General features: G+C 36.9%; 1 protein-coding gene across 3 annotated transcripts in view; it reads left to right on the top strand.

Moving 5' to 3' along the window:
• Window positions 1-13,764, top strand: part of RNF150 (ring finger protein 150) — a 314,110-nt gene that overhangs the window by 189,254 nt on the left and 111,092 nt on the right. For all 3 annotated transcript variants that reach the window (XM_004385470.2, XM_023739728.1, XM_023739729.1), the window contains exon 2: window positions 5,974-6,224. In XM_004385470.2, the coding sequence (XP_004385527.1) occupies window positions 5,974-6,224 (251 nt within the window). The remainder of the gene's footprint in view (window positions 1-5,973; window positions 6,225-13,764) is intronic.

The following is a 13,764-nucleotide window of genomic DNA, read 5'->3' on the forward strand; positions in this document are numbered from 1 at the left end:
CCTTGGGTTAAAAACGAACTCTGCTTCTTCAAAAAATGTTGTGTCTTTCAGACAAACTTTATTGTATACTTTTCTTCATAGAGGGCTTAATCAGTGTTTACTGGCTTTATTCTTAGGTATTTTATGACTTCTGCTGCTGTTGTGCATAGATCATTTTTCCATTACATTTTCTGGCTAGGTATTACTGCTTTATAGGAAGTTCTTTGTTTTTTTGTGTTGATCTCGAAGCCTGTATTTTACTGAACAGTCTTCCGATTTTAATACCTGGATTATTTTGGATTTTTTAAATGGTCATTGTCTTAGTTTCCTAGGGCTGCCGTAACAACATACCACAAACTAGGTGGCTTATAAAAACAGAAGGTTATTGTCTCCAAGTTCTGGAGGCTGGGAGTCTAAGATTAGGATGTTAGTACTGTTGACTCCTTCTGAGGCTTTGAGGAAGAATCTGTTCCATGCTGCTGTCCTAGCTCCTAGTAGCCGCGGGCATTCCTTGGCTTGCAGCTGCAGTGCCAAGTGGCATCTTACCTCTCTGTCTCTCTGTCTCTGTAAATCTTCTCTTTTATAAGGACACGAGTCATATAGGATTAAGACCCAGCCTACTCCAGTAGACCTTATGTTAATGAAACTGATAACATCATCCAAGACCCTATTTCCAAACACAGTCACATTCACAGGTGCAGGGATTAGCACCTCAGCATTTCTTTTCGGGGGACGCAATTCAGTCCATAGCAACTATATCATCCCTAAATAATGACAGTTTGTGCTCTTCCTTTCCAACATTTACCACTCTAACTTCTTTGTCTCTTTGCACCAGGGTGTTTTATTCCTGATTTTAATTTGAAAAAAAAATCTGATTTTCCCCATTTTCTGTAATATATCTGGAAGATATTCTTTACCACATTAAGGAAATTCCCTGCTATTACTCTTAATAAGAATGAGGAATGGATGACATCCTCACTAGATGGCTTCCTTCTCTAGACAGCTGGATGCTCCACATCTCTATCTAAAGTCAGAGGAAAAAGGAATGGGTCTTGGGGAGCACATACCCAGTCCTTTTAAGGATAAGACTCTAGAGTAGCAAACATTTCTACTCACAGCCCATTGGATAAAAATTAATCATATAGTCACATCTAGCTGCAAGGGAGCCTGGAAATTAACACCTTTCACTGGACTATAATACTGTGGGAGGGAAGCCAGATATTGGAAGGCAGCTAGCTGCACAAGATAATCATGTATTTTGTTTAATTTGTCAGTATACTAAAAAACATTAATGTATTTTCTAATGTTGTTGAATCATTCTCCCATTCCTAGAATAAATCCCAACTTGACCATGAAGATTTTTTTTACTGTATTGTTGGATTCTGTGTGTGAGTATTTTACTTGGGGAATTTTTCATCTGCATTTTATTAAAAATATACTTTAATTGATGCAGAAAGTAGCAATAACACTTTACATTTATATGGTACTTTGAAGGTTTTTAAAGTCATTTCACACACATTACTTACGTGAGAATAAATGATAATCAGGAGATGACTATTTTAAAAAAAAGTAGATATTAAATGTATAAATAGAAAATATCTGCAAATGGAACACTGTAGGCTTTTTTTTTTTTTTAATTGCCTGAATTCTAGAACGCCATCAATGTGACTAAAGTAAAGATTAAGGGAGAGAAAGAGACGTAGGGGATTTAAAAAGGACTTTTGATCACATGAACCCAAGAGAGATTGCTGTCGCCCTCCAAGTTGCACAGAGAGGAATAGGGCTGTGGGCTCTGTGAAATATCTAGCATTCTGTTCGTGTCCTAGACATTCTATTAATGCAATGTTTAAATAACCTGGTTTTGGATTTACAAATAAAGGATTTCCTGGTTATTAAACATTCTTCAGCTTTATGAAATTTTGTTTTGATTCTTTACTTATCTGCATATACCAAGTTAGATAATGGCAATTGAGCAATCTCATGGGAAGAGGAAGCACTAAAAATACAGGATGTGCCTGCTGTTTTGTCTGGCTGCCAGGTCATGTGTGTCCTGGCCACACATTCTCTCACAGAGCGGAAGAGCTCTTCCGGAATACACCATGATTACATAACTGATCACCCAGCACTCACAAGTATGAAACACCTTTGGTAGGAGAATAGCTGGAAGGCTGACATAATTTTGCAAAAAGAGTTATTCTGTATTAGAGTGACTAGCCATCACAGTAAACATAGAATTACCCAAATAGCAGGGTTTGTTTGTTTTTTGTTTTTTGAGATTTTACGCATACAAAATATACTGTTTATTAACTACTTCTTTCTTTCCCTTGAACCTCAGAACCTCTAGGATGCCATAGATTAGACACTTAGGGCAACATTTAATCCTGAGAGGATCACTGCTGGGCTGTCAGTGCTCTCTTTCTTCAACACCCCCCTCTGCATGTTCCCTCCTCTCTCCCTCCCTCCCCCACACACACCCACAGCAACCATTACACTACAATATACCTGGGCATCTGCTGTCTTCTTTCTGACACTGTAGCTGCACATTCCAAAATGAAACAGTGATGATCAGGGAAGTGTTGATTACTGACATCAGTGCACGGGTCTCATTTGAACAATTAGATCCATAATAGCTTTTGCTGTGGATTTTGTGCATTGATCTGATTGATCAGATAATTCATCCCAATCCACTTCACTTTGTAACGTCTGTAGATATCCTAAGTACCTAAATTCTTAATGACTATTTCTATTGGGATAAACACATATTCCTAGTATCTTTTTTTTTTTTTTTCACCATGTACAGTAGAGGGACAAAAGTACATGGATAGGTATCCCAGAATCTCATCTATTTTTATCATCATCAACCCTAGAAATTCAGTAGGAATATTGAAAAGGAATAAGGTTGAAGTTCAAGTGTATAGAACTACCCCCATTTGACATTCCAAATGGATCTCCCACATCATGAAGTCACAACAGTGGTATAAACAATACTTGTAGTGTAACTAAGCTTACACTTGTAATGTAACTTGTTTAAAATAAATGCTTTAAAATAGCTAATCATACTTTACCTTACAGAAAAAGAAAAATGTTTTCTCAGGTCCCCGAAAATGGATGATGAGTACTTTAAAGCTTTGTGGATATCCAAAGTTAAGTTACTCATTTTTAAAATGCTGAACCAGGGTTTGAAACAACTTTCCAGTTCCAGAGCCCAGCAACTCTTAACTGTAAGGCCCTATGGTGTCTTAAGTATAAGTCAATAATTGGAACATTGTGGGAGTAGGGAAGGGAATAGTGAAGAAAGATTTAGGTTACCAGATAGTAAATATGTTAAAAACTACACAGCTAAAATAGCCTAGTACAAGTTCAAGGAAAGATAGACCGCTCAACCTCACAGAAAAAACAAAATCCAAAAGCAGACCCAAATATACCTGAAAATTTAGGAAAAAGCTAAATTGGATCTCAATCTCTCTTCTCTCTGCCCATTCAGTTATGAGAGCTCAGTCAATACTGTGTTGTTATAAAACACAGTCAGACTGTTCAAGATCTAAATATAAAAAATAAAACCATAAAGTTTCTAGGAGCAACTTCAGGTATTTCTATAATCTTGGATGGGGAAGAGCTTTCTAAGCATTTTATCAAAACTGGAATCCATGAAGGAATATATTAATAAATTTAACTATTAATAATTATAAAACATGTACATGTCTGAGCATAAAAGTCCCATAAGTAACCCCAAGACCTCTCCCTAGAAAAAAATCTAACTAGAGCCTTGAAGAGACATGCCCAAAGAATGTAAATAAGGGAGTAAATAAAATAAAATATTACCATTCTACCATTACTTAAATATCTATAAAATAGCTACAGCACAGAGCTGATCCTCACCAGGCCAGATTAATCCAGTATACAAAGATGATTACGTTTCTTTAGAGACACAACCTGCCAGCAGTCTTAATCCAACACAAAGCCTCAGACCACATGCAGCCATTAGTGGTAGTAAACATGACAAGTGAAGAAGCATCAGAACTGTCAGTAAATTCTGCAAAGTTGAAATTCAAGCCATCAGTTTCAGTAATTCCCAGAAATAACAGACAGGCCAAAAACACTCTATGGCTTTGCAATTTTACAATTAGACCAATACAAAAGGTATTAGGAATTTTTTAAATATAAATGATGTAACATACATAGATACATTTGTACATGGTTAGCTTTCAAAGTATTTATTCAGCGTAAGTAAAACACCATCAAGGCATTTAGGATTGAAAACCTGAGTAGAGATCAAGGTCAAGTGAAATCCCTAAGTAGCTTCTAGAAGACTTGCAACACTCTGAGCAATGTAATCTGGTAGTTCCTTCCAGCTGACTGGCTTCAGAATGTGAATAAGGCCAACTTTAAGCAGCTCTAGCTAGTCGAGTCGATTCCAACTCATAGCGACCCTATAGGACAGAGTAGAACTGCCCCATAGAGTTTCCAGGGAGTGCCTGGTGGATTCGAACTGCCAACCTTTTGGTTAACAGCCATAGCTCTTAACTACTACCCCACCAATGTTTCCTTAAGCAGCTAGAGCAGTGTTTAATTTTGTCCTAAATCTTCAACATCCTAATTCCAAGTTTGTCCCCTTTAACTTGTAGTCACCCCAGGTAATGGGATATTTTCTTGGGAAATGGGGCTTGTGTGACCTAATCATCTTGCAGCTTTCTCCATGAAGAGTCTTGTGCACATGGATCTGAACCTATTCCAGCAGCAAGGCTCGAACTTTGAAACTGATATTCTATTCTTTGTATCAGCCACGATGACATGCTGGTTGGTTCATTTGGAGCTGGTATCATATCGTTGCTAGAGGCCCCTTGTAAGGTCTCTTGGTCTCCACTGGCATGAGGGTGCTGCCCCAGAACTTACCCAGAAGATGTGCCTCACCCAGTGGCAAGAAGAATTAAGGCAATGACCCAGATAACTTGGACCCAAGAAAATTACCACTTTTGCTTCAAACTGTCCACTAACAGGGTCAATGTGGTGAAAGTCTTTGAGAATGGAGGTAGAACGATCCTTGGATTACCTGTACAACTGCCTCCATCTTCCCTTTGCATCATATCAGAATGCTCAAGTTGTTTCCATTGAATTAGGTAAAATAAGCAGAAAATAGTTGTGAGACCATTATTTCATGTTGGTGAATCATATTAGAGCTTTTTAAGAAACTCTTTTTTGGTTGCTTGAGTACTCACTGTAGGAGAAAATTGCCTTGGAAATGATAAGACCAGATCTGTCATTGAGTATTCATTGTGTCTGTGAGGGGGAGAGGGAGAGAGCTCTCAGGCAGGTGGAATAAAACTCGGCATTTTACCCTTTGGACGTGGAGGAAAGTGCTTGCCCCCTCCCCAGGGGTCTGTGGAGTGTAGCATATAACTGTAGACAGGGCTAGTTTGGAAGGGTTCACCTTTACCAGATTCTGAACCTATGTCACCCCTTAGAGAGCTAGAAAGAGCGTAGTTTGGCAGGACATGATCATGACCTCGCTGATGCCAGAATCATGAATTAAATTTAGACTCTTTTCTCATATACAAGACATCAGCATCCTTAGATAGCTGGGGGCAAAAAAAGAAAAAAGAAACAGTTGCCATGGAGTTGACTCTGACTCACGGTGACCCCACATGTGTCAAGAGTAGAAGTGTGCTCCATGTAGTTTTCAATGGCTGATTATTCGGGAGTAGATCACCAGAACTTCTTTCAAGGCACCTCTGGGTGGACTTGAACCTCCAGCCTTTTAGTTAGCAGCTGAGCACATTAATTATTTGCACTACCCAGGGATTCCCTAGATACCTGAAGAAAGAAAAAAACTGGGCTTAGTTTCCTGCTATTAGGCCTTCTTAGCCTGACACAAAATTGTCAGAAGTAGTGTCATTATTTGGTTGCATGTTACTTGGTCCAGACATTTTACTGTGATTTTTCCCGTCTCCCTTATCCCCTTACCTTACCGCCCCTTTCTTGCCCCTCTCACAACAGGTGTAGAAGACATAGTGGCAATAATGATTCCTGAGCCAAAAGGGAAGGAGATAGTGAGCCTGCTGGAGAGAAACATCACCGTGACGATGTACATCACCATCGGGACCCGGAACTTGCAGAAATATGTGAGCCGCACCTCGGTTGTGTTTGTCTCCATCTCCTTCATTGTCCTGATGATCATTTCCCTCGCATGGCTGGTCTTTTATTATATCCAGAGGTTTCGATATGCAAATGCCAGGGACAGGAACCAGGTGAGTGGCTCACATAAAAACAATTTTTTTTAATTATTACAACAGTAATACCTATTATTGTATAAACTTTGCAAATCACAGAAAATACCAAGCAAAAACAGTTACCTATAATACCCACTACTCAAGATAAACACTGTATAAGGTTTGTTGTATAGTTTTTCAGAAGTTTTCTAGATATGTATTTTTTTTTCTAGTATTGTGTAAAATGAAGGTGCTTTGGTCCACACTCCTATTGCCTATTCTTTGGACAATTGTTTATTTAAGTAGGCTGACAATGAAGGGAGAAAGGGGAAGTGAGCTGAGAGTATGCTAAGTGTTAATGTGATTTGGAAAGTGCCAGGATTTCCTCCTTGTGAGCAGAAGAGGAAAAGGAGATAAAAATTAAAAGCTATTTTAAAAAGCAATTAATGTATAAGCAGATAATATACATATACATGGTATAAAATGCAAACAGTACAAAATGATAAAGAATAAAAAGTAAATGCCTTCCCATTTCTGTCCCTCAGCCTCCCAGTTTCTCTGGAATACTTCCTCTTCCCTGGATAGTTTATACATTTACAAACACATATGCTTATATATCTTTTTAAAACAAATGGTAACACACTTAACTCTATACCCTTCTTAGTCTGGAAAATTATCATGGTGATTATTTCATATCAACATGCAAAGCAAACTGTCTCATTTCTAGTGACTGTATAGCATTGCATGTCATCTGGACATGCCATGTTTATTTTACCAGCCTCCAATCGGTAGCCATGTTTCTCTTTTTTTTTTTTTTTATTGTACTTTAGATGAAGGTTTACAGAACAAATAGTTTCTCATTAAACAGTACACATGTTGTTTTATGACAATGGTTAACAACCCCACGACAGGTCAACACTGTCTCTTCTCAGCCCTATTTACCAGCTTTCCTGTCCCCTCCTGCCTTCTAGTCCTTGTCCCTGGACTGTTGTGCCCCATTAGTCTCGTTTTGTGTTATGGGGCTGTCTAATCTTTGGCTGAATGGTGAACCTCGAGAGTGACTTCATAACTGAGCTAAAAGGGTGTCTGGAGGCCATACTCCCAGGGTTTCTCCAGTCTCTGTCAGGCCAGTAAGTCTGGTCTTTTTTTGTGAATAGGAATTTTGTTCTACATTTTCCTCCAGCTCTGTCTGGGACCCTCTGTTGTGATCCCTGTCAGAGCATTCAGCAGTGGTAGCCGGGCACCGTCTGGTTGTACTGGACCGCCATGTTTCTTTTATAAAAAAATGTACACATATCAGTGAGCACGTTTGTGAGTACCGTATTTTTATGCAAATAGCACATGAATTATACATTTTTTTGCCAGCTGCACAACCCTCCGCAGTATTTTCATAAGCATGCTATGCCACCAGTTGTATGGGTGGGCATGTTATTTGGGAAAAATACGGTATATCAGTAAGTTAAATCTGGAAGTTTAATTGCTGGGCAGGGGTATGTGTATTTTAAACCATGATAGATATTGCCAAATTGCCTGCTAGAAAAGTTGAACCAATTTACATTTTAACCAAAGATATATGAAAATTACTGGTTTCACATAGCCTCATCAAAAGGATGTGTTGCAGCTTTTTGATGTTTCTCATTGGATAGGTTAAAAATAGTGTCACATTTTTCTTATTACAAGTAACACATCTTTTCACGTTTAATAGAAAATGTGAATTTTTTTTTCTTTGAAGTATCTGCTTATATTATTTGACCACTTTTCAATTATGTTGTTGGTCATTTTCTTATTGATGTGTTTAAGTTCTTTATAGGTCAAGGAAAAATAGCCCTTTTTTGTGATACAGAATTCAGTTTTTTCCCCAGCTTGTCATTGTCTTTGATATTTATCTGTGGTGCTTTTTGCCATGCAGAATTTTCTTTTTTTTACATAAATGAGTTTATCAATCCTTTTATATAGCTTCTGGGTTTTGTATAATAAGATTTTCTACAGGCCAAGACTATAGGAAAATATTCTATCAGATTTTCATCCACTACTTTTTTTACTTTTCTGATTAAATCTTTAATCTATAAAGAACTTGTTTCAGTGTAAAGAAAGAAGTAGAAGGCATTATTTTTCTTCAGATGAACTACCAGTTTTTGTAACTGATATTTATGGAATAATTCATCTTTTCCCCTGATGTATAGTGTCCCGATTAACATATTTTAAATTTTCATGTGTATTTGGTTCTATTTCTTTGCTCTTTAAACTGTAACATTAATCTGTTGATTTATACTACAGTGCTATACTATTTTAAGTACTCTAGTATTATAATGTTTCATTGCTAATCTTGCTTCATTCTCTAGTTTTTTCAGAATTTTCTTCACTTTTTTTCATGTTCACCTTTATATGACTTCAGAATCACTTTATCTAGTTTTTAATCCATATCTTCATTATGACAGTATTAAATTTATAGAAGAAATTAGGAATTTATAACCTTATGATGTAAATAAACCTATCCACATATAAACCAAAAACAAAAAACCATTGCCACATATAGTATGTGCTTTCCCTTTGTTCAGCTCATCTTTTTTTGTCACTAACATTTTAAAATATTTTTATTTGATTTTTCACATTCTTCTTGTGTTTATTTCTAGGTATTTAATCACTGAATTGCTATTACAAATAAGATTCCTTTTTTCATATAGGAAGGCTTTTGATATTTGTATATTAATTTTGTACCTAGTCTCATTATTATTACCATAATAATAATAATAATGATAATAATAATATTTAGTGCTTATTATATGTAGGCATGTTCTAAGTGATATATATATATTTACATACTTGTTCCCCTTAATAATCCTATAATAGATAATTTTGTTGTCCCCATTTTACAGAGGAGGAAACTGAGCACAGATAGTTTAAGTAACTTACCCAAGGTCACACAGGTAGTTACCAGTGGAGCAGAGGAGCCAGCATTTAAACTAGCAATACGCCACCAAAGTCCCTGCTCTTAACCAGTACACTGTAATACTTATGATTGTTTATATTAGTTTATCAGGGTAACTTTAATTACACACACAGTGACAATTTACTTCTTTTCAAATTTTTAAACCTCTTTTTTTTTTCTGTTGTCTACTTCCATTAGCTTGTACCTCCAGAGTAATGTTAAGTAATACTAGTTATACTGAACATATTTCTCTTCATTCTGAATTTAATGTGAATGTCTAGAATTTAAATGGGATTGTTTTTATCATTTCCCCATTTTATTATGTCCCCATGAAGTCTTCTAGGTTGAGATATATATTTCATCATGTTAAGAAAATGTCAGTTTAGCCCTATTTGATTAAGAGTTTTTAATCAAGAATGGATGTTTAATTTTAACAAATGCCTTTTAAACAGCAATGGTCTGAATTTTCTTTTTTAACCTGTTAATAAGCTGGTTGAAACACCACTTGCCATCAAATCCATTCCAACTTATGGCAACTCGTGTGTCAGAGTGGAACTGTGCTCCCTAGGATTTTCAATGGCTGATTTTTTGGAAGTAGATCGACAGGCCTTTCTTCCAAAGTGCTTCTCGGTGGACTCAAACCTCTCACCTTTCAGTTAGCAGCCAAGTGCATTAACCATTTTTATCACCCAGGGACTTTGAATATTAACAGGAGTGAATTATATTCATTGATTTCCCTATATGGAACCATCCTGAATGTCCAGTATCTTCTATTCCTCTTGTGTACTGGAATGCACTTGTTAGTATTTTATTTATAATCTTTTACCTTAGTATTCATAGGTGAGATTTGTCTATAGTTCACATTTTTATAATGTTAAAGTAATATTTATTCTGGCTTTATAAGAAAATTTGGGGAATTTTTCTTCATTTTCTATAGTCTAGAGCTGTAATGTCCAACATGGTAGTCAGTAGACATATGTGGCGATTTAAATTTAAATTAATTATGATTAAATAAAATTTAAAATTTTGTTCCTCAGTCTAACTAGGTACATGTCAAGAAGCTAGTGGCTACCATATTGGCAGTGCACATTTAGGGCTTTTCCATCATGCTCAACGGCATTTTCAATAGCACTGGAGTTATCTGATTCTTAAAGTATTAGTAGAATTCTTCTGTAAACAAGTAAGATCTGAGTTGTTTGTTTTAAGGAGGATGGCTCTTTGACTTTTTCCATTTATTTTATGGTAATTGGGTCTGTGTAAATTGTCTATAGCTCTGGAACAATTTTTTAAAACACTTTATGGCTTTTTTTGATTCTTAAAGTGATACATATTCATTCGAAGAAACTCTGGAAATCACAAAAGAATACTAATAAGAAAAAACAAATTATCCCCACTGAATGGTTAATAACTGAGTACATTTCCTTTCAGTTTTTTTAACCCCTTACATATAAATTCATTAAATTGTCAATATGTGTGTGCGTATGTATGTGTGAGACACAAACACATTTACACGTAAGTTTTGTGTTCTACTTTTTATTAAATGGTATTCTCCCCAGTCATTAAATAATCTTTGAAAACATGATTTTTAGTGGCTACAAGGTAGTCAGTTTCCACCATTTGCCAAAAGTGAGCAAGTTGCTTAACTTCTCTCTATGCATTACTTTTCTAAACTAAACGGGAATGTCCCTTCCTCCTATGGTTGTAGTAAGGATTGGATGGGTTCGTGTATATTATTTTTAAAGCCGCTGAACTTGTGCTAATCACTCGTTAAGTGGGGTTACAGATAAAGATGCTATAAATGTGAAAATCAGGTATTATGAAGTTACTCACTTAGCTCGTCAAAAAATGATAAATAGAAATGGCATGCCTGTATTTTTGAGCCTATAGACAATTCAAGCAGTCATTAGGCAGTTGAGGCAAGGATGAAATTTTAAGTTTGAATTAAGTGAGTAATTATTTCAGTAATCATTTCACTTTATGCAGGTAGATATGTCTTCCGTATCTGTCTAGGTACGTGCATACATGGTGATACACGTGAAAAATAAATTGGAAGCTGATGGTATGGAAGTGGTTCAAGAGGTTTAAAGTGTTGCCTTGTTCCCATTTTATTAAATTCCCTTAAATTACAGGATGTTCAGGATCACTCAGTAAAATGGGATCATGTTAAAAGATAGCACTCTTTCCTGATCAAAATGAACACTGTACTTTAGCCCTCTGATGGATGGAATAAGAGAGTTTAATTTCCCTGAGAAAAATACTTCTCTTTTGATGGGCAGTGCTCTGCTCCATTCAACAGCAAGTTACAGCTGTGTGAGCTATAGCTATAATAAGTGTTAGATTAACGTAAATCATTTATTTTTATGAAGGAATTACCTATTGGCAGTTCAAAAAAAGAGACTGTCAGGTTAGAGGTAGGCTCACATCCTGAGACGGAATATCAAAGCCGTTAACTTTACATTGGTGCAGTATCCAGCTCTTCAAGTATGTGAAAGGAAGGTGGAACTTGAAACAGCAAGATGAGCTCCTCAGTCTCTGCTTGGCTTTGTGCAGATCACAATTAAAGGAAAGTCACCAGCATCTTACATGATCACTACCTCTTTCATGTCATGCTGTACCTGGAGGAAATCATTTCAGTGCAGTTTCCCATGGAGTATGATCTGCTATGTGTTCTTTACATGAGTAGCCTCACAACAAGGTCTTCTCGATGGTGACATGGAGGATTATGGCTGCAGCTATAAGTGGAGAGGGAGACTTGGGTGGCGTCTGCATGTTTTCTAAAGGGATTATACCAGGATAAATCTAGTCAGGAGAATAGTTAGTCACCAGCTATGGAGTCGGACAGGCCTGGATTCAAATCTTTGCCCTAGTGACAGATTCGTGGTGACTTTGGATGAGTTACTTCACCTTCTTACCACTCAGTTTCCTCATACGTAAAGTGGAAATGATAACATGGAATTCTCATAAGCTTCCTGTGAGGATCGAATGAGAAAATATGTGTGATATACCATTACGGCATTGTTAACTGGACCACCTTTAATAGACAAAGCAATTTTTGAAAAATAGTATTTCCCCCAAAAAATGTAAATAACTCAATTCTTGTAGAGCTCACATGTCGTTAAGTCTGGATATGGGCTTTTTAGCTGCAGTGACACAATTTTCTCCAGAGTTATAGGAAAAAATAGAAATATAAATAGACTACAGAGAAGGAATCTTGGCTGAAAGCAGAGAATCCCCGAAAGATGTTTACCTGTGTTTTATTGACTATGCAAAGGCATTCGACTGTGTGGATCATAACAAATTATGGATAACGTTGCAAAGAATGGGAATCCCAGAACACTTAATTGTGCTCATGCAAAACCTGTGCATACACCAAGAGGTAGTTGTTTAAACAGAACAAGGGATACTGTGTGATTTAAAATCAGGAAAGGTGTGCATCAGGGTTGTATCCTTTTACCATACTTATTCAATCTGTATGCTGAGCATGTAATCCTATATGAAGCTGGGCTATATGAAGAACAGGGCATCAGGATTGGAGGAAGACTCATTAACAACCTTCGATATGCACGTGACACAACCTTACTTGATGAAAGTGAAGAGGACTTGAAGCACTTACTGATGAAGATCAAATACCACAGCCTTCAGTATGTATTGCACCTCAACATAAAGAAAACAAAAATCCTCACAATTGGACCAACAAGGAACATCATGATACACAGAGAAAAGATTGAAGTTGTCAAGTATTTCATTTTGCTTGGATCCACAATCAACACCCATGGAAGCAGCAGTCAGGAAATGAAATGATGAATTGCATTGGGCAGATATGCTGCAAAAGACCTCTTTAAAGTGTTGAAAAGCAAAGATGTCACTTTGAGGACTAAGGTGCTCCTGACTCAAGCCATGGTATTTTCAACTACCACATATTCATGCAAAAGCTAGACAATGAATAAAGAAGACTGAAGAAGAATTGAAGTCTTTGAATCATGGCATTTGTGAAGAATATTGAATATACCATGGACTGCCAGAAGAACGAACAAATCTGTCTTGGAAGAAGTACAACCATATTGCTCCTTAGAAGCAAGGATAGCGAGACTTCGTTTCATGTACTTTGGACATGTTATCAGGAGGGACCAGACCCTGATAACATGCCTGATAAGCATGAGAAGGGCATCATGCTTGGGAAAGTAGAGGGTCAGCACAGAAGAGGAAAACCTTCAAGGAGATGGATTGACACAGTGCCTGCAACAGTGGGCTCAAGCATAACAATGATTGTGAGGATGGTGCAGGACTGGGCTGTGTTTCATTGTGTTGCACATAGGGTCACTATGAGTCAGAACTGACTTGATGGCACCTAGCAACACAGAAAGAATCTGGCTTTCTTGGAGAATAATTCTCCATACAGCACTGTTTTTTAATTAACAGTAGTAACGTATGCACACAGTAAAAAAAAAAAAAAGAAAAAGAAGATAAATGTATACGCATTTAAGAGTAAGTTTTCTTCCCACCCCAAACTCCCTTGATCAATTTCCCTTCCTCCAGCTCGCTCCAGGGGCATCCGCTCTTAACACTTCCCTTTGTATAATTCCACAAATGCCTATATATAAGAAAATGTGTTTTTCACATTTTATTACATAGACAAAGACTCTGCCCTCA

Source organism: Trichechus manatus, unplaced genomic scaffold, assembly GCF_000243295.1.
Source record: "Trichechus manatus latirostris isolate Lorelei unplaced genomic scaffold, TriManLat1.0 scaffold00139, whole genome shotgun sequence".
NCBI classification, from domain to species: Eukaryota; Metazoa; Chordata; class Mammalia; order Sirenia; family Trichechidae; genus Trichechus; species Trichechus manatus.